Source organism: Harmonia axyridis, chromosome 4 (genome assembly GCF_914767665.1).
Source record: "Harmonia axyridis chromosome 4, icHarAxyr1.1, whole genome shotgun sequence".
NCBI classification, from domain to species: domain Eukaryota; kingdom Metazoa; phylum Arthropoda; class Insecta; order Coleoptera; family Coccinellidae; genus Harmonia; species Harmonia axyridis.
Window position 1 is genome coordinate 984,118 of NC_059504.1, and position 18,612 is coordinate 1,002,729.

At 33.6% G+C, this 18,612-nt stretch overlaps 2 protein-coding genes across 2 annotated transcripts; one reads left to right on the forward strand and one right to left on the reverse strand.

Annotated features, from left to right (window-relative positions):
- Window position 1: 1 nt before the first annotated feature.
- On the reverse strand, window positions 2-1,270 carry LOC123678854 (mannose-P-dolichol utilization defect 1 protein homolog). Its single transcript, XM_045616101.1, has 2 exons — window positions 961-1,270; window positions 2-910 (listed from the first exon to the last, which is right to left on the reverse strand). The coding sequence occupies exons 1-2, from the start codon at window positions 1,061-1,063 to the stop codon at window positions 276-278; spliced, it is 738 nt and encodes a 245-aa protein (XP_045472057.1). The 5' UTR covers window positions 1,064-1,270; the 3' UTR covers window positions 2-275.
- A 383-nt stretch (window positions 1,271-1,653) lies between these two features.
- On the forward strand, window positions 1,654-18,588 carry LOC123678845 (katanin p80 WD40 repeat-containing subunit B1). Its single transcript, XM_045616087.1, has 8 exons — window positions 1,654-2,084; window positions 2,579-3,390; window positions 8,748-9,024; window positions 12,490-12,558; window positions 13,623-14,203; window positions 14,264-14,499; window positions 14,613-14,687; window positions 15,370-18,588. The coding sequence occupies exons 1-8, from the start codon at window positions 2,051-2,053 to the stop codon at window positions 15,623-15,625; spliced, it is 2,340 nt and encodes a 779-aa protein (XP_045472043.1). The 5' UTR covers window positions 1,654-2,050; the 3' UTR covers window positions 15,626-18,588.
- The last annotated feature ends 24 nt before the right edge of the window (window positions 18,589-18,612 follow it).

Here is an 18,612-nt window from a genome sequence, read left to right on the forward strand (position 1 = left end):
GTTAACAGTGGTTCCACATATTAATATAAATATTAATTGTCCACTGACAAAATTATAATTTCCAGAATATGTTCATAAATACAAGTAACAGTACTTTCTTAACATTCATCCCGATCAGATTACCCATTTGTTCCTAAAAAAATATGATATACACTTTATACCTATTACAAATGTCAAAAGATGAACAAATTTTATCAGTCTAAATTATCTTTCAGACATTTTGTAAAAGAGGAAATTCTATTTTTTTGTGCAATGAGAATTACTAAATAAATTTTTTAGTCAACCTTTTTGGTTTTTTCTTCTGATTTCCAGTAATAAAGAATTTGAATCACAATCACTAAATTAGCAAGAAAAGAGAAAACATTTGTTAGAATAATCATAGTATCTCCAGTTTCTTGTATAGATGTAAAAATTCTGGCCAAAGAGCCAGCAAATAAAAGAGCACAAGTAATTGCAGATAATTGTCCAGTGCTTTGATTCTTATAATTTGAATGTACTTGAATAACTCGTCCAGCTAATAGCAAGGGTATGTTGATTCCTTGAAGAGTCCATAAAATATCAATTGGAACCAGACCACTAATTAATACTCCAGAGAACACTAAATAGTTGATAAGAAAAATGATAGCTTTCGAAGTAGATACATCATAATACAATAATAGAAAACCAATAGCTACAGTTTGAATAGCTAAAAAAGCTGTATCACCCCAGGCACTAATTGGAAATTGTTTCAAAAAATTATAAGCAGCATAAATAGTTATAACTATCAGATCCAATATGACAGTTGCTAAACTTATTCCTTTAGCAGTTTTGGCATTATAAATTTTTAAAATTTGTGGAAATTTCACAAATATTGATCCCAATATTATTCCAATGCCTAACCCCTTACTCAAAGTTGCAGCAAAACAAGGTCCTAAAAAAAAGTTTATGAGTAATAGATGATACAAGAGTTTTCACACTCACTATCTAGAAAGTTAAAATCTATAAAATACGTATCGAAGCAATGGGGTGAAAGGACTAATAGAGCCAGTTGTTTGAAGATGTTTGTAGTATCGGACGAATTCATTTTTTCCAAGAAAAAAAATTAACCTTACTGAGAAAAATGGTTAATAATATTTCATACAATTGGGAATTGATAAGGGCCACGTCACTGATGCCTATTCATTAAGACTGTAGCATTTAGAAAATATAACTATCTGATTTGATAACAATTCAAGAATTCAAGTCATTAACCTAAAACTCTGTAATCAGTTCAACTGTCAAATAATTACTGTTATTAGAATACAGAAACGAAGAAAAAGCTCTTCTTATTTATTATACCTGGCTGCTTATCGAAAGTATATCCATTCAATGAATTTATATTTTATTATACTTATTTTTCGGGAAATAATGGACAGAATTTTCACTTGTTTTCGTGGAACATTGTGTAACTGAGCATTATCTACTGGATTTTTTTTAGTTTAATCTGACCTGGTAATTAACTAGGTTATTCCATTAACTTATTAGAAATGAATCGTCACAAAATAGTTTGAATATATTCAAATATTTTTCTGGGATTTTAAAATTTTGAGTTTAAAAGAAAGAAAAAGATTCGCAAAAGTGTGAATCCGGCATGACCATTTCTCTTAAGCAGTCTTTCACATGTCATTTTCTGACAGGAAAGAATAAACAGTTGACATTGTCCATTCGTGTATTGTTTTAATAATTTCTTGTATTGTTTTCTGTCTCATTAGATTAAACATCTGTACCTTAAATGGAGTTGCAGTTTCAAAATATTCAACATCTTGATTCATAATGTTTAATTGGATAATTATTCGATTTTGAATATTTGAGAAATAATCTATCTTTCAATTTCTCCAATCTGAGTTTTGGTTGAATGCTCACATTTTAAGTTGACAGTAAAACCTTTATGGTAGATTCAAGGATTTCAAACAGGTGTTTTGATTAAGACCTTTGGAAGTGCATTTATGGCTCATTTTTTTATTGGGTTTAAGTGAAAGTGTCTGAAATGTATGATTTTTCAAATTTGAAATATACCATAAATATTTAGGATATGGCATCGACTAATAAAAGATCATGGAAACTCCGTAAGTTTAATTGGCATTGAAAGAAGTTTTGTTTGCTTATTTCATTTCAATTCGTTTTTATTTGAGTTCCCGAGCATTGTGTACTTTTGAGATGAACACTTTACGAACTCTTCATTTTCTAAATTGTGAAATGCTGTTATTCATTTGTTTTGTTGCTTTACATTTATGTTTTATCTCAATATTTACATGAAAAACGATTTTTTTTTATTAGTTTCATTATTAGGGTTTCAATATTTGCAGTAGAATTTTTTGGACTGATTATATTGACTCATTCAGTAGAATTTTTCGTTTGAAACTATGTTGTTTTATTTGTATGAATATCTCATTTTAATATTTCTTGCTAAGGGATCATTCAACGAGGCTTTGCTTTAAAAAATTGTTGAGTTTTACTTACATAATACATAATAAATTAGCATTTGCGAACTTAAACCTTGTAAACACAATTAATATAAGTTTTTATTTACATTGAATGATGATAGCTAATTTGATTGCAGAGGACTTCACTGCTCACAATGCAAATGTCAACTGCGTCTCGTTGGGCCACAAGTCTGGAAGAGTTTTAGTAACAGGAGGTGATGATAAAAAAGTCAACTTATGGGCAGTTGGAAAAAGCACATGTTTTATGAGCCTCAGCGGCCATATAACTCCCATAGAATGTGTACAGTTCAATCACCTAGAAGAACAAGTGTGTGCTGGATCAACAGCGGGTGTTCTGAAGGTTTGGGATCTGGAAGCTGCAAAACTCCTCAGGACCTTGAACGGACACAAATATGCAATCAAATCGATAGATTTCCATCCGTACAGTGATTATTTAGCGTCAGGTAGTGCAGATAGTACGATTAAAATGTGGGACAGCAGGAAAAAAGGGTGTATATTGAGCTATAGTGAACACAAATCTACCGTGAACAGCTTGAAGTTCAGTCCTGACGGCAACTGGATTGCTTCGGGTGGTGACGACGCCTCCGTTAAAATTTGGGACCTAAGGGTCGGTCGAGTACTTAAGGAGTTCAACCAGCATGTGGCTCCGGTTACGTGTGTTCAGTTTCATCCTAACGAGTTTTTGTTGGCTTCTGGCAGCAAAGATAAGTCGATACAGTTTTTCGATCTGGAGAATTTCAGCGTGGTTTCGAGTGAATCAGACGCGGGTTCGGTTAGGTGTTTATGGTTTCATCCGGACGGTGAGTGTTTGTTCACGGGACAAACGGACTACATGAAGGTGTTTTCTTGGGAACCGAGCCAGGTTCACGACACCCTGTTCGTGAACTGGGGTCGCATCAGTGACTTGTCTTCTGCTCAAAATCAGTTGGTGAGTTGTTTCTTGTTCTTATCATACTTATAGGGTAAAGCTGACTGTTCATCAAATTATATGAAATTTCAAAAAGTATTCTGATCCTTGATTTAAATTTTTTTTAAATGTTAGTCCTAATTTTGTTGCAAATAGTTGGAGATACATATAGGATAAGGGCACATAAAATAATTGTGTTTTTCTGAGCTGATGATCCTTTGGAGGTTATGTTTCCAATGAAAAGCTTGATTTAAGTGGAAATATACCAATTTGAATCTAAAATGTCCATCATGCATCTATCTATCTATCCATGATTTAGTGGCCATATACAGGGTGTTCCTAAATTGGAGGTACAAAGGAAAATGAGAGATTCCTTGGGTAATATTAAGAAAAAAAACGTCCTATAAACATGGGCCCACAAACACTATACAGATCGGGTAAATAAGTACCAAAACTTATAAGCAATTTATTCATCACAGCTAACTAACTGGATCTTTATAATATTTTGAATTTTCCTGAGGATTATTAGAGAATTGTTTGATATATTTTTCTTGAAATTGGTATCAGATACGATAAAACTTCAAGAAACCAAATAATGTAATACAGAGCGAAAGGTTCTTTTTACATTTTCCTAAACGACCAGTGATCCACCAAAAAAGAATTCAGGAGGAAAAAAGCGGGTACTGTTCAAGAAACAGTCTCACCCTGTAGATTTGCATTCAAAATTAGCATATCACATGATGAAACTTTTGAATTGGAATACCTATGCCAAATTCAAGTTAAACATCTTATGAAGGAAAGGTGCTATGAGAAAAAAAAACTTGAAAAAAATCAAACTTTTCCACCCTGTATCTCGAAAACAAAGTGTTAAAGGATTTCTTTCTTTTGTACCTCTAATTTTAATTACCTTTTACAATAGCATGTATCGAAAGGGTAAAAAATGTAGAAATCAAATTTTTCAGGCATGCATTTATTATTTTATATGCTTTTTCCTACTTGAAAATGGTCCGAAAGATTTATAAATGGCATTGTGCTGAAAGTATGCTGTTATTGGTATTATGTCACAGACCAAGAAGTTTTCACTTCAGATTTGTGTTCAGAATACTGAAGAAAGTATATTAAAGTAAAAATCTACGTGATAAATTCCGTAAAAAATTATAGAAACAGGATTTAACACGCAAAAGCTCTTGCTTTTCTCAATTTCTCACGTCAAACGTGTAGTGCTTTGAGCTTGTGATCTTAATGCTCTGAATCAAATATGGAAAAATCGATCGCAAAAAAAATTATTGAACAAATTACATCTCATAAATTTTTACAAACAATAATTGTGAGGCTGAATCAAATTTTATGAATCGTTTTTTGTGTTCAAAGAATAAAGTCGGCTATGGTTGAAGTGAAATATTCTTTGAAAAACGTAAGGCCAACTTTTACACCAGAAAGAAACGTTCTGTGTTTGGTCAGTTCGTAGTTTTGTCGAAAATTACCCTCAAGTGTAAAGGTCAGTCCCCTTAGGCTTTCAGGGTTGCGTTATTATCGACTGTTTCGGGAACGAACCCGGAAGTATGAAAAACACATTTTCGTAAGGTCGTTGCCTTTGTATCCCTGGCAACATTCACTCATAATAGACTTAGTCGAATACGTTTTTAGGCCAAAAAGTGAAACGGTCACACATTTCCTAATATCGGTTTAACAGGCCAATGAAAAAGTCCCCGGTCTGCCATAGTAAAACACATTTTTATTGGCAAAATTCGATTTTATTATTTAACATAGTTGCTTTCGAGGGCGATACAGCGATTATAGCGATCTCTTTCTTCGAAATAATACGATGTCAGAAGGCAGATCTTGATTCGTTCTCAAGTAACAGGGTGTTTCTAAAAAATTACTGTTTCAAATATTCCGTTAAAAACATTGCTACAATATTTTTCACCGCAAAGTTCAAGCTTCAAAAGAATCGGGTTCAAACCTGAAGCGTAATAATTTTTTTTTTGTTTTCAATAAAATATATTGCCAGATAAGTCGAAATACTACATGACTAAAATGTACAGATCCTGTTTTTTCTTCAATTTCGTCTCCAAAAAGTGAACCGCTGTAGGTACTGAAAAGGTTTGGATTAAACCAAACATAATCCCACATATATCCCATAACAAACAAACTTAATATGCAGAAGTGAAAGTATCCTATGCATATTGTATGTAACAATGCACGTAGATAAATAAATATGTATGTTGCATTGATAACAAAACCATTCAAACACTCATTCATCTCGGACTTTATTTGTTTCTTTTCCGGTGCTAGTTTGGGTTTATTAATTTCTCATTATCAACCGTACAAAGGAGACGAATGAACTTTTGTTTATATACGAAGAAAAGTTACGATTTGAACTTTAATAGTTCTAGGAGATACTTCAGTTGTGCAATGAATACGGATTGTTATTTCCTAACTAATGTTGCATATCATATCTGACACAGGGTGATTCATTAAGAATGGCCAACATACCAGCATACCTCATACAGATATTGCTGGTTTCCGAGATACCGGATGTTGAAAGTTCATGTATTTTGGTTTTGGCAATAATTTTGTTTTTATATTTTCTATCTGAAAATTGTCAATTTTATTTTCTGTGGCATGAAAATTTCCAATTTGGACCGTAATTTAGTGAAATTGAACAACTAAAATTAAGTTTGAAGGTATACAAAGGAAAACAAGAGATTGCTAGGAAAATTTTAAGAAAAAAGTCCTATAAACGAATATTTGTACATGAGAAAGCTGTGCGCAAAATGGGTGCCGCGCGAGCTCACAATCGATCAAAAGCAAAAACATGTTAACGATTCTGAGCAGTGTTTGAAGCTGTTTAAGTGCAATAAATCTGAATGTTTGCGTCGATATGTGACAATGGATAAAACATGGCTTCATCATTTCACTCCGAAGTTTAATCGATAGTCATCAGAGTGGACTGCACACGATGAACCGAATCCAAAGCGTAGAAAAACACAACAGTCAGCTGGCAAGGTTATGGCATCTGTATTCTGGGATGCGCAAGGTATAATATTCATTGATTACCTCCAAAAGGGCCAGACCATCAACAGCGATTATTATATAGCGTTATTGGATCGTTTAAAGGATGAATTCGTTCATAAACGGCCCCATTCGAAGAAAAAAGGTGCTGTTTCATCAAGACAATGCGCTGTGTCACAAATCAATGAAAATAATGGCAAAATTGCATGAATTGGGCTTCGAATTGCTTCTGCGTCCACCGTATTCGCCAGATCTGCCCTCCAGCGACTTTTTTCTGTTCTCAGATTTCAAGATACGAAAAATTCAGAAAAATCAACCGGTGACAACTTTTCCATTAGGCTGCTGCTTTTCAAGGGGGTTGGAATTTTTTTTCGCTCGAACGATCTCTGCAAAGGTTCGTCATCGGAACCAATGAAACGATGCAATGGTGCGATTACTTTCGACAATATAATCGACAGGAATTGTGCACAGGAAACTCCCTGCATCGGTAGTTGTGCTCTATAAATATACGCTCCTGTATATATGGCTCTATAAACGGAATCAATTATTTACTCGTGGAATTGTTCTATTCTATTTATGTCCGCGAAGAATGAACAAAAAAAAATGATGGATCTTGAACAAGACATACCGTCCAGGTGGTATGTCAGTATCTATTCTCAGTGTGAAGTGTCGGGAAAACTATTATTTTTCTATATATATTTTATGAAATTCAAAGGAGTCAGTAATTGATAAAATATAATTATTACGGTACATTCGACAGTCAAGGTTTTGCGCAAAACAATATAATTTTATATTTATATTTTAATTTCAGTATATTATTTACAGTATAATTTCTCCTCTTGGGAAAGTACGATAAAAACAATTATAATCCCTTGGAGTATTCTTGGAATCCAAGGAAATTACAAATAAATATTTTCCTGAAAGTTAATTTCGAAAGTTTAAACAAACACGTAGAATTGAATTGTAAATAACTCGAAATTGATGTCAACCCATCAACAGATTTCAACAAGACTACTTTCTAATGTAAAACGAATCAAGCTCTGAGAAGCGTGATAAGCTATGAGATAAAAACGCGCACAAAAAAAAGTAATTGAATCTTTCCGCCCCCCTTTGGAAGTTACGCCTCTGCTGAAATACGAGAAATCAAAATAATTAGTGATGTATATAACCACTTATTGATGTCGAATATCAAAGGATGTATTTTCATTATATTTGGTTATAATGGCAAAACTGTGTATTATTTTTGACATTTTTATGTCATCTGTGTTTAGTAGGTTATGCCATTTGATCATAGAAAGATACCCGACATTATTCAGTTGATCGACACACTATTCATCGTTTTGTAGAAATATTTAAAATGGTACCAAATACGACTCAGTACTTGGTACTGTACTTTTGTATCATGTAGAGAATATTCATTTTCAAATTTGCCTACAATACGACGAATACTGACGATTAAATGAATAACGAATACATACATTTCTCTCAGTAATCACAAATGAGCACTGATTTTGATAAATCTATACAACAATTCCTAAACGTTGTTGAAGCGTGTATATTTCCATGATTAAATGGCATAACCGACTGAACATAAAATGACAATTAGAAATGTCAAAAATAATGAATATTGTTGCCATTACAACTATTTTGAATTGTATCATTCCTATTATTAAAATGAGATTACATTAGTTTTATGTAAGTTAATAACTACAAATAGGTACAGAGTAAAAACACAGAAAGAGGGAGTATATGTCATTTTCAGTAAGCAAATATTGTCCCCAACATGAACTATCAAATTTGACATGAAGCGCGCGGAAATGAAAACATATCAGTGATACGATATTCCACTCAATTCGCGAGTTTATCCACAAAGAACGCAGTTCTTATGTCTCATAGTGAATCAACGTTTCATATTAACCCAAAATATATTGGAATAAATACCTGAATATATCAGAAATTCTGAAAACAAACTTCAAGCGCGCCAAACGACTTGGAGCAACCGATGACATTAGGAGAGCAAAAGTTGCCAAACCTTAGATTTCAGCAGGCAGATAAAGAAAATAACATTCTACTTATTATAAATTCGACAATTAGGAAAATATCGGATTCCAAATATTCAAATTTGCATATTTAATCGGGAATCCTCAAATAAATATATTTCATTCAATATAATATACATTCATATCTATATTGTAAAATTGTGGATTTAAAAATATATCACAATCCGACAACGTAATCTAACCATGTTGGGGACATGTCAAAATTGCGTATACTTCCTCTATCTATGTTTATTACTCTATGGGTTCATACTTTGAAATTTCTGGAAGATTCATATAAATCTAATTTCCGATTTCCCTTCTCAGATCGGAGCATCTTTTCATTCGACCGACGTCCAGATATACGTAGTTGATCTCTTGAAAGTGAAACCGTTGGCCAAGACCATAGAGGCAGTGTCTCCCTTCACGTCCAACACCAGCGGCCGTAGGAGCTTCTCCAAGGCCGAGAGACCGCTAACCTTAAAATCCAAATCGCTGTCGAAGACTATAGAAGAGAGCACCTCGGGGACGGACCCGGAAGAAGACACGTCTGCCAACATCACGAATGTGCACGATTACGAGGAGATCTTCAAGGGAAGATCACGTAAGTACCAGTTGGATAATGCAAATTTATGCGTACAAAGGGTTTTCCAATAAGAGGTTTTATTTTGAATAGTCCGGTTTCTAGGCAGCTGTCACTTTTGAAGCTGTCATTTTTTGACATTTGACAAGTAGGAACTACTCCATTACTAAAAATGGAATGATACACGTTTCAATAACGCAGTGATATTGTTAAAATTCACAAATTTTCTGGCCAATTGATTACAATTGGCCACCCCGATCTTGTGATTTAAAACCTTTTGACCTTTTTTTGTGGCCACGTGAAAGATAAGATCTATGTCAATGCTCCACAATCTATTCAAGACCTTATCGAGAACATAGGGCCCCAAACTTGCGAATGGAACATTTCATGAAAAGGATATGGTGCTGCAACCATAGCCGTAGCTGTCATTTGGCTATCGTTTCCCATTGATTCCTTTTAAAATATACTATACTTTTTATATAACGAGTGTTTTTTTTTCGAGGTATATAACTTTAAGTTGGCATTACTGTTCAAGATGGCGACCGATTTAACAGCTGTCAAGTGATTTATTCTCAGTTTGGTTTGGCAATTCATCATCAATAGACTCACGCCTGAACAACGCTTGCAAATAGTGCAATTTTATTCCGAAAATAATGGTTCTGTGCGGAATACGTATCGCGCACTACGTCCATTTTATTTTGTTTAGCGATGAAGCGCACTTCTGGTTGAATAGCTACGTCAACAAACAAAACTGCCGCATTTGGAGTGAAGCTAATCCTCAAGTTTATGTCGAAACACCGTTACATCCAGAAATACTGACTGTTTGGTGCGCTTTATGGGCTGGTGGGATCATTGGTCCGTACTTCTTCAAAAACGATGATGGCCAGAACGTTACAGTCAATGGTGATCGGTATAGAGCCATGATTACTAACTTTTTCATTCCTGAATTGAACAACAATGATGTCCAGGAGCTGTGGTTCCAAAAAGACGGCGCAACATGTCACACAGATCGTGCCACAATCGATTTATTGAAAGACGCGTTTTATGACCGCCTAATTTCACGTTTTGGACCTGTGAATTGGCCTCCAAGATCTTGTGATTTAACACCGCTAGACTACTTTCTGTGGGGCTATGTTAAGTCATTGGTCTATGCGGATAAGCCACAAACCCTTGACCATTTGGAAGACATCATTCGCCGTCTTATTGCCGATATACGGCCACAAATGTTGGAAAAAGTCATCGAAAATTGGACGTCCAGATTGGACTACATCCGAGCCAGCCGTGGCGGTCAAATGCCAGAAATCATATTTAAAATGTAATGCCACAAGATTATCTTGCGGATAAATAAAATTCATGTCAACCGAATAATAATCCATCGTTGTTTTATTGCAATTTAAAGTTCTATAGCTCTAAAAAAAACACCCTTTAAAAGTAAACCCTCTTATTGGAAAACCCGTTTCAAGAGTTATTCGCATGGAATTTTTTTCATAAATCGCTTGCCGTTATTCCTCATTGATCCTCTCATGGCTAGATTAATATCCACTAATTTTCAGAGCAAAAAAATCAAGGAAACAAAATTAAAAAAATAATTTCTAGGACACCTATTAATCGTGGAATTGATAAAAACTATCGCTACGATGATACTGAATATAAATTATATTATTCCTCGAATATATCCTTCCCAATATGATTATCCTAATTACATATTTACTTCGAAAAATTCATGGCTCAGTGGTTAGCGAACGAACTTTGACCCTGCAGACTTGTGCTCTGGTCCACCTTTTTTTTTCTTTCGTTAATCGCTTTTTTATCGATCGTAAAAAATTGAACCTTTCTCGAGTTTTCGGGTATGATGTGACGCAGAAGGAAATAATAAACCATCGGTAGTAAATATATAATTCGCATAGTAGTTTTTGTTACGAAACCCATAGGTCGAACTGAAGGAAACTGTAAATTATGAAATTGTCCGTTATTCCAGTTTTTTGAGCATGGGAATTCTTCCTTGCGGTAAGAGAAGCCTTTAACGGTCTTGCCTGCTCGATTTCGGAGAGGCGAATTCACCAGGATTCCCATCGATACAATTCTTTGTGCGCGGTGTGAGAACGTCACCCACCTTATTGTGTCACTCGCGATGTATTTCTTGGCCGAATTTCACCTACTCGTATTTTTCGACGTTGCGTGAGGACTTGTCAGCTCATTTCCATTCTTGAATCGGAGATTTAATGGGATTCATTAAGAATTTAACGTTTCTTCTGTCCTAATTTCGAAGAAACGGTGGGAAAAACGTTTCTTCGAATCGATTGTTAGGTAGCACAAGTATCTGTTGTGCTGTTTGAGGAATGAAGAGTCATCGGGATCCTTCTGCGTATTGGATTGAACGTTATTGACGTGATTCACGATTAGATCGATTTTGGGAATCGATTTTTTAATTATAAATGTGGAATTTCTTAGACGGATGTCGTTTTTTGCTATTTCGGTACATTTTCTTGAAGTATAAAAAGTTGTTTTCTAAATCTAAATCCCTAATGAAGAAGGTTGCACGTCAAACAGCAAAGTTCCTCGCAAAAAAACGCCTAGGTGATCATATTCTATGAGAAATCATACTCTATGGTTACTTTGTATGTTGAGGCGTTTTTGTGCGACGAATTTCCGTCTGGATCTGATTCTATCATGCTCTTGCAGAGTTCGTCGTAATAAAACGCCTTATTATAATATTCTATGATTCGGCATAAATGCTTAGGGCGTTTTTTCGCGACGAACTTTCCTTTTGAATTTGACAATTTTCAACATTGTAGGGTTCTTTTTTACCAAGACAATGCTCCTTGTCACAAATCGATGAAAAACATGGTCAAATTGAACGAATTGCGGTTTCAACTGTTTGACCACACATCTTATTCTCTAAATTTGGCCCTCAGAAAAATGATCCAGGAAAATAAATTTGCAAGATGCAGCTTCTTTTGAAAAATACTTAGATAGATAATTCAACAAAAACAATATAAATTGCAATTGAATTATTGTGGATTAAAAACTATTATGTAATCTTAGTCTTTGATATCAGTAGATTTTGCTGTTTGGGAGACGGGAATGAATAAATAAATGAAATAACTATAGTAAGTCAGATACTTAAAAGTTACTAAGATGCGGTGACTTAGATACTTAAAGTAACTAAGACTTTTTTTAAGTTGCAAGATGTAGCAAAATTAAAAATTATCTAAGATATTAGGACTAAAATATATCTTAGATACTTCAAAGCAATTTTTAACAGCTGTACATTCATTGCAGAATTATAATTGCCTATTTTTCTCAATAAATGCCATTCTCTGTTATTGTGGTACAGTTTTTAAAAAAAATACAGAGTGTGCTTTCTATATTATAAAGTTGTAAGTTTACTAAGTTTCTACATAAATATAAAGAAATAAATACGGTTTGTAATCATTAAAACACCACACTATAACGATAACTTCATATTTATTTATTTTTTTTCAGTTGTCCGAACGCCTCCACCTATAGAATCGCCTTCGTCTTTGCATTTGCATCCAGAAAACGACTACTCAGGTGCGTAATTATCGTAATTAATCATTTCTGAATGACATACATAAGTCTCACAAAGTGCACCATAAATTGTCGTCATAACAGCACGAAAAAATAAATAAAACCAAAACGACAAGGATTGGTTTACTTAATGGTTGAATCATCTTTAACAATATTTATATAGGAGTTGACAGAACAATGATATTATTCATTGTATTATTGTATAATAACAACAATGCGAAACATATGTCTTCTGATTCATTCTGTTTGTTTATTGAAGAGGAATTCGTCAAAACAACAATTATCTTGTCGAATCACTGCATTGTTGCTGGAATTTCAATATTTTGTACAATAATGAAATTAATTATGACTGTAGAATTAACAGAAAAATTGGGCTATTTTCAATTACACAGAGAATACAGTTTCTCCTATTTTGTGGCAAATCCGTTCATTCTTCCATACTCTGTAGAATAAAATCAGGCGGGAATATCTCAGTTTAACACAGATTTCACATATAATATTTTATTATTATATGTTGGTACTCGGAATTCTCTTGTCACGGATTTATTTAATTTCTGATATAGAAAATAGTTCTGCCAATTAAAATTTTTCAATGCAAAAATCACTAAACAATATTTAGGGAAATTTTATTTTATTTACTTCTTTATTCTTGACCCCTAATACAGTACAAGTACTGGTGACAAGGCCTATTTAACAATATACAAAAAAATAATCGTAAAATACTATAAAATATTCAAAACAACAACAAAGTTAAAATAAACAAAATAAATCTACAACTTAACAACTTAAGCTTAATATTAAAGTTTTTTTTTAGTTCTTATATACTTTATTTCTGGTGGTATTTGGTTAAATGCTTCTATCAATTTCAATAAAAATTAATTTAGATATTATGGTTTGAAAGTTAGGTTGAATTTCATGCCAGGCGTCAAAAAATAGGCCTGAAAATATGCGCATTCGAAGCACGGACCATCAGACTAGAAAGAGAAAGTCCTAGTGGCTCAATAAATCTCTCTTTAACTGTCATAATGCCCCACGAAAAATAACCAGGTGTGTATCTCCCGTTGCAGATCCGACTCAACCTCAAAAACTGATAATGGTCGACAGCTTCGAAGCCCTATCCTTGGACAACACCATCAACAACTACCGCAACATCCACACGTCGCCGTCTCAGTATTCCAGATCCAAATCGAATCTCGAACAAATCTACGACAATAACAAAGTGGCCAAAGTGCAGGAAGAACGCGAGAACTTCCTGCCCATCATAAAGAAGCCGACGCAAGTCCCGAAGAAGAAGCTCGTGCTGAACAGACAGACCAGCTGTCAGGACGAGAAGGTGGCCCCCAAGAACAACTTCAACATAAGGCAGAGCCTGTCCGACGCCAACCTGACCAAGAGCCACAATCAGATCCCTTCGAGGAACATAACCAGGCGAAATTCGTTCACCAAAAGTCGAAACTCGTTGGTTCCCAGCAACAATAGCGGCAGGACAATGCCTGTAGATAATAAAGCTGATAATGTAGTTAGTCACAGCACGGCTGATATTTATATTTCATCGAAATTGTCTCCCGAGGAGCCAGTGAAACGAAACGAAATCGTGTCTGCAGCGCTGGATAAGCCTGTCGGCTTGAATATAGATGATTTTCTTCCTGTGAGTGTTAGATTGTTACAAAAAAATTCTTTTGCTGATAACTGTTATTTTTTTTTTCAGAAAAATCATACGATGTACAGTTACTCGAACCAAACGATGACCGGAGCAGAACTCCTGGGAGTTATTGCGAAGGGACACGAACCCTTGACATCTGTGATAGCCAGTAGGCAAAGAAGTTTGTATTTATCTTTGAACGAATTCCTGAGTAAAGACATAAAAGCAGCGTTAGAAATGGCAGTCGCCATGGGTGACCTACACGTATTAGTCGATATCTTGGGAGTTCTAAATGACAGATAGTAAGTATAATAACTTTACTTCAGCAGTTTGATTTTAGAAATGATGAACAGAAGATCTTTCAAAAGCAATATTTTTGTTCGGTAATGTCATATTTGTTTCTCTTCATTTTCAGTTCAATATGGAGTTTGGATGTTTGCGTCTGTGTTCTGCCGAAAGTGGAAGAACTCTTGCTGAGCAAATATGAACCGTAAGTGATAATAGTTTTCATTACTTTATACAAGGTTTTTTAATGAGAGGTTTAATTTTAAATGGCCCATCTGTCAGCTATCACTTTAGTAGCTGTCATCTATCACTTTAGTAACTGTCATCTATCACTTCAGTAGCTGTCATCTTTTGACATTCGACAAGTAGAACTGCGCCATTGCTGGTGTTTTTCTGTGTTCTAATAGCGCCTGCTGATCCAGTTATCGAGAGTTGTGTTATTGATCCAAGAAACTTGAAAAATGTTTCTCTAATTCTGTGGTTATTCCGTTCATTCTTCCACATCTTGTAAAACAAAATCGTGCGAGAATATATCAAAAACGCACAGTTTTCATGGTTATATTTTATTATTATATGTTTGTACTCCGAACTTTCCGCGACGGCTTTACCTGTCAATTCATCAATTTGCCTTAAAGAAATCAGTTCTGCCAACCAACATTTTTCAATGCAAAAATCACTAAATGATATTTATGGAAATATTTCATTAATTTCAACAAAAATGCAATTAATTAGAGAAAATAATGTATAATACTCGTTCATAAGGCTCATTCTACCACTTGTTCATTCAAAAACTCGCCACTTCGTGGCTCGTTTTTGAATTTTGAACTCGTGGAAGAATATCAATGCCTTCTGCACTTGTATTATAAATAACTATTCCTTCGTTCCAGGTACATCATAACAGGCCTAAACACTTTGAAATTGATCTTGAGGCATTTCGGCCCAGTCATCAAGAGCAACGTGCAAGCACCCACCGGAAGTTTCGGTGTAGATATACCACGCGAGGAGCGATACAGAAAATCGATCAAGTGCCACGAGGTGTTGCTCAGCCTGCGATCGCTCATCGCCAAGAAACAAAGCGCCCCCGGAAACGTAGGAACGTCCTTCAAAGAGGTCAACTCGCTCATGCAGATAATGTTCGATTGACGACCGGCCAACGTAGGGAGCTCGAGCAGTTGACATAAGAGGAAAACTCTTGATGACATATCAAAATTCCTGATTAAGATATGATCTTAACTCCATCGAACCTCCAGACAGTGATGTCGTTGCTTGAAGAAAGGTCTCTATTTTTGGTAAAGATCAAATTATCTTTATGAAAGAATGAGTGTTACATCGGATAAATCGGAAAATTGGAAAATTGGATTTGTATTGTTCATCTTTTTTCGATATTTTTGAAAAACAAGGCTGTGCACCCGATTCTGTTGAACGATTCAAGTAAAAGTCTATTACGTTGAACGTTGCTTCAAAAGTGGGTCTCCTAAACAATAATCCAATTTTACTTTGATGATGATTTTTTTCATTTTAATCCTAATTTAACCAAGGTTCCTTCACATTCGATATAATGTTTTGAATTAATTGCCGATAACTTCGAGAAGCTTTTTGACTCATCTGAATCGACTGTCGATTTGATTTTATTCAAAACTTGGAGATACAGGGTAATAGGTTGATTTCTACACATGTTCAAACCTCAGATTCTCTTCAGTTTTCGAAGGTATGAATTTATTTAAGAAGATATACGGCCCACGAACAAATAGCTTCCCTTTTGTTATGAAATATGTTGAATTTAGTTGGGAATTTTTATCAATTATATATTTCAATCCTTTCCTATTGAAAATTTTCTACAGTGATTGTTATGGACAATTATGGTTTTTTGGAAAGAAACTTGCTAAAAATTACATAAATTCTCTTGATTGTTAAAGCTGAATATTTAAAATGTTGCCTTTTTTTGGACTTGGACGTTTCCACACGAAAAATACTCAAATTCATCTTTTATGCTTTAGTTCCAAACCCTTGCATTCAATTTGCAATTTTTTATCATTAAAGAAGGTGCAATTTTGGAAAAATTACAATAATTTGCTGTAAAATAACAAAATATCTGAGGCATTTCAAAATTGTATAAACTGGCTGTAGGATTATATATTTTTGAAGAATTGTGAATTGTTAAATTATGAAATAGAAGTTATGTAAAAAATTTTAAATTATATTATTATTCTCATTTCAAAGAAAAATATTCCGAAAAAGTTTAGCAAGAAGACTGATTAATCTTATAGAAAAAACACAATATCTCACCCTCCGAAGGAAAATCTCAACATAGAGCTTATTGCGGCAATAAATGCATGTTTATATTTTGATTTTATAATGCTTATGCTTATGTGTATACTAAAAAGGGACCTTGAAAAGTAATTATATGAATTTTTAGGAATTGTAAATAAGAATGTACAAATTAATTATTTAAAACTTATAAGAAATTTTTTATAGATGAGTTATTTCAATTCCGTCCTTGATTTTGACTGTTACAAAAGATTGTATTTCAATGATACCACCCCCGGATGGTTTTGGCTATTCGGAAAACTACGCATATTTCTTTCGATTGCGTTTTTTTAGTGGTTCATGATTTTAAGCTGATTTTTGTGGAAGACCTTGTGCAGTTTGTTTAAAGGTGGGAACAAACTCATTCGAAATAATGACATTATCAATGATCCGCCTTTGATGTAGGAACACTTAACTAGTTCGCTAATATAAGAAAAAAATTTATTAGGCCGAAACTTTTTGACAAAAATCTATTAAGCCTAAGTGGTGATATCTCTGAAAAGCTGCACATGCTGTATTGGCAAATCTTCAACGATGAAGGATTATACAGCATTGCGCTTCCAATTAGTGTAAGAAAATCTTTATAATCTGTTCATTCGCGTTTTTTGAATTTCTTCACGTTTTACATTAATGAGGAATTCCCTTTTTTAACTAAAATTTAAATGAACACAATAGTTTATTTTGACAAAAAAAGTTCCAGTATGTGCTTTTATATTTTTAAATTTGACCAACAAAATAAAACCTCTCCTAGATACTCATCAACAAAAAATTAAATCTCAACAAAATGAAACTTGTTTATATAAAAAGGTTACAGCTCAAAAATTCAGCACCACCAAAAATAATTTATAATGTGAAGGAATTTTAAATTCGAGTATTTATTCTGTTACTTAAAATTCTCATATTCTTTGAGGATTAACTTGTGTTCATTCTTGTTCGATTAACGAGAAATCAATTACAATATATCGAGGTGGTTTTTAATATTTACTAAGGTTATTTAATTGAGAAATTAATTGATGCACTATACTATCAATATTTTAGGAATGTCCAGAGGTAGGTTCCCCTTAATATTTTATATTTACCACTTTTGAAATATGAAGTCCCGCATCATATTTCTGGAAATATTTGTATAAAATCGTTTTTATAGTTTAAAAAATTAATCATCAATATTTACGAATTAAGGTAATGTGATTGTTACTAAATCCTGACTAGCATTTGCTCAGAGTATTTTTTTATTTGATAAAATCGAACTGATGATTCAAAACCAATAAATATTCAAGAAAAAAAAACATTCTGGAAAAATTTGGCCCTTGATAATAATTGATCAGAGTGATTTCTCTAATAGAAATGTTCGCGTTTCATTTTGATAATTTTTTTTCATTACAGAAATTCTATCAATAATATTTTTTTTTTATTTAAATCAAATTTGAAGAACTAAAATTCAGTAAGTGCCATAAAAGGATGTTTATTTAAAAATGAACACGATCATTTATTATTGTTCATTGATATGATTTGATTGGTCCATTGAACATGTTGAGAACATGCTTAATTCATCCAATATTTTAGGAATTTTTTATTTTATTCAGTGCTAATTCCCTAATTCATTATTTAATGTGTGCAGTTATGTCAACTAATGTAATTTCTTGCCTTACGTTCATAGTCGTGCCATTCATTTTTTCATATGGAGATTCACTCAAATTATGAGCAGCAGGTCATTTTTATTTATTGAATTTTTATCATGTATCAAATTTGTAATATATTATTGTAATAATATTTATAATAAAAATAAATAACAAAATAAATCAGTTATTCTTTAAAAATACCCC

Excerpts from the sequence above, each read along its gene's own strand:
- LOC123678854 (XM_045616101.1), bottom strand. The coding sequence starts at position 1,063 with ATGAATTCGTCCGATACTACAAACATCTTCAAACAACTGGCTCTATTA. Across the intron at positions 911-960 it reads AGATTTTAACTTTCTAGATA|GACCTTGTTTTGCTGCAACT; the intron begins GTGAGTGTGAAA and ends ACTTTTTTTTAG.
- LOC123678845 (XM_045616087.1), top strand. The coding sequence starts at position 2,051 with ATGGCATCGACTAATAAAAGATCATGGAAACTCC. Across the intron at positions 2,085-2,578 it reads TAAAAGATCATGGAAACTCC|AGGACTTCACTGCTCACAAT; the intron begins GTAAGTTTAATT and ends ATTTGATTGCAG. Across the intron at positions 9,025-12,489 it reads GATCTTCAAGGGAAGATCAC|TTGTCCGAACGCCTCCACCT; the intron begins GTAAGTACCAGT and ends ATTTTTTTTCAG.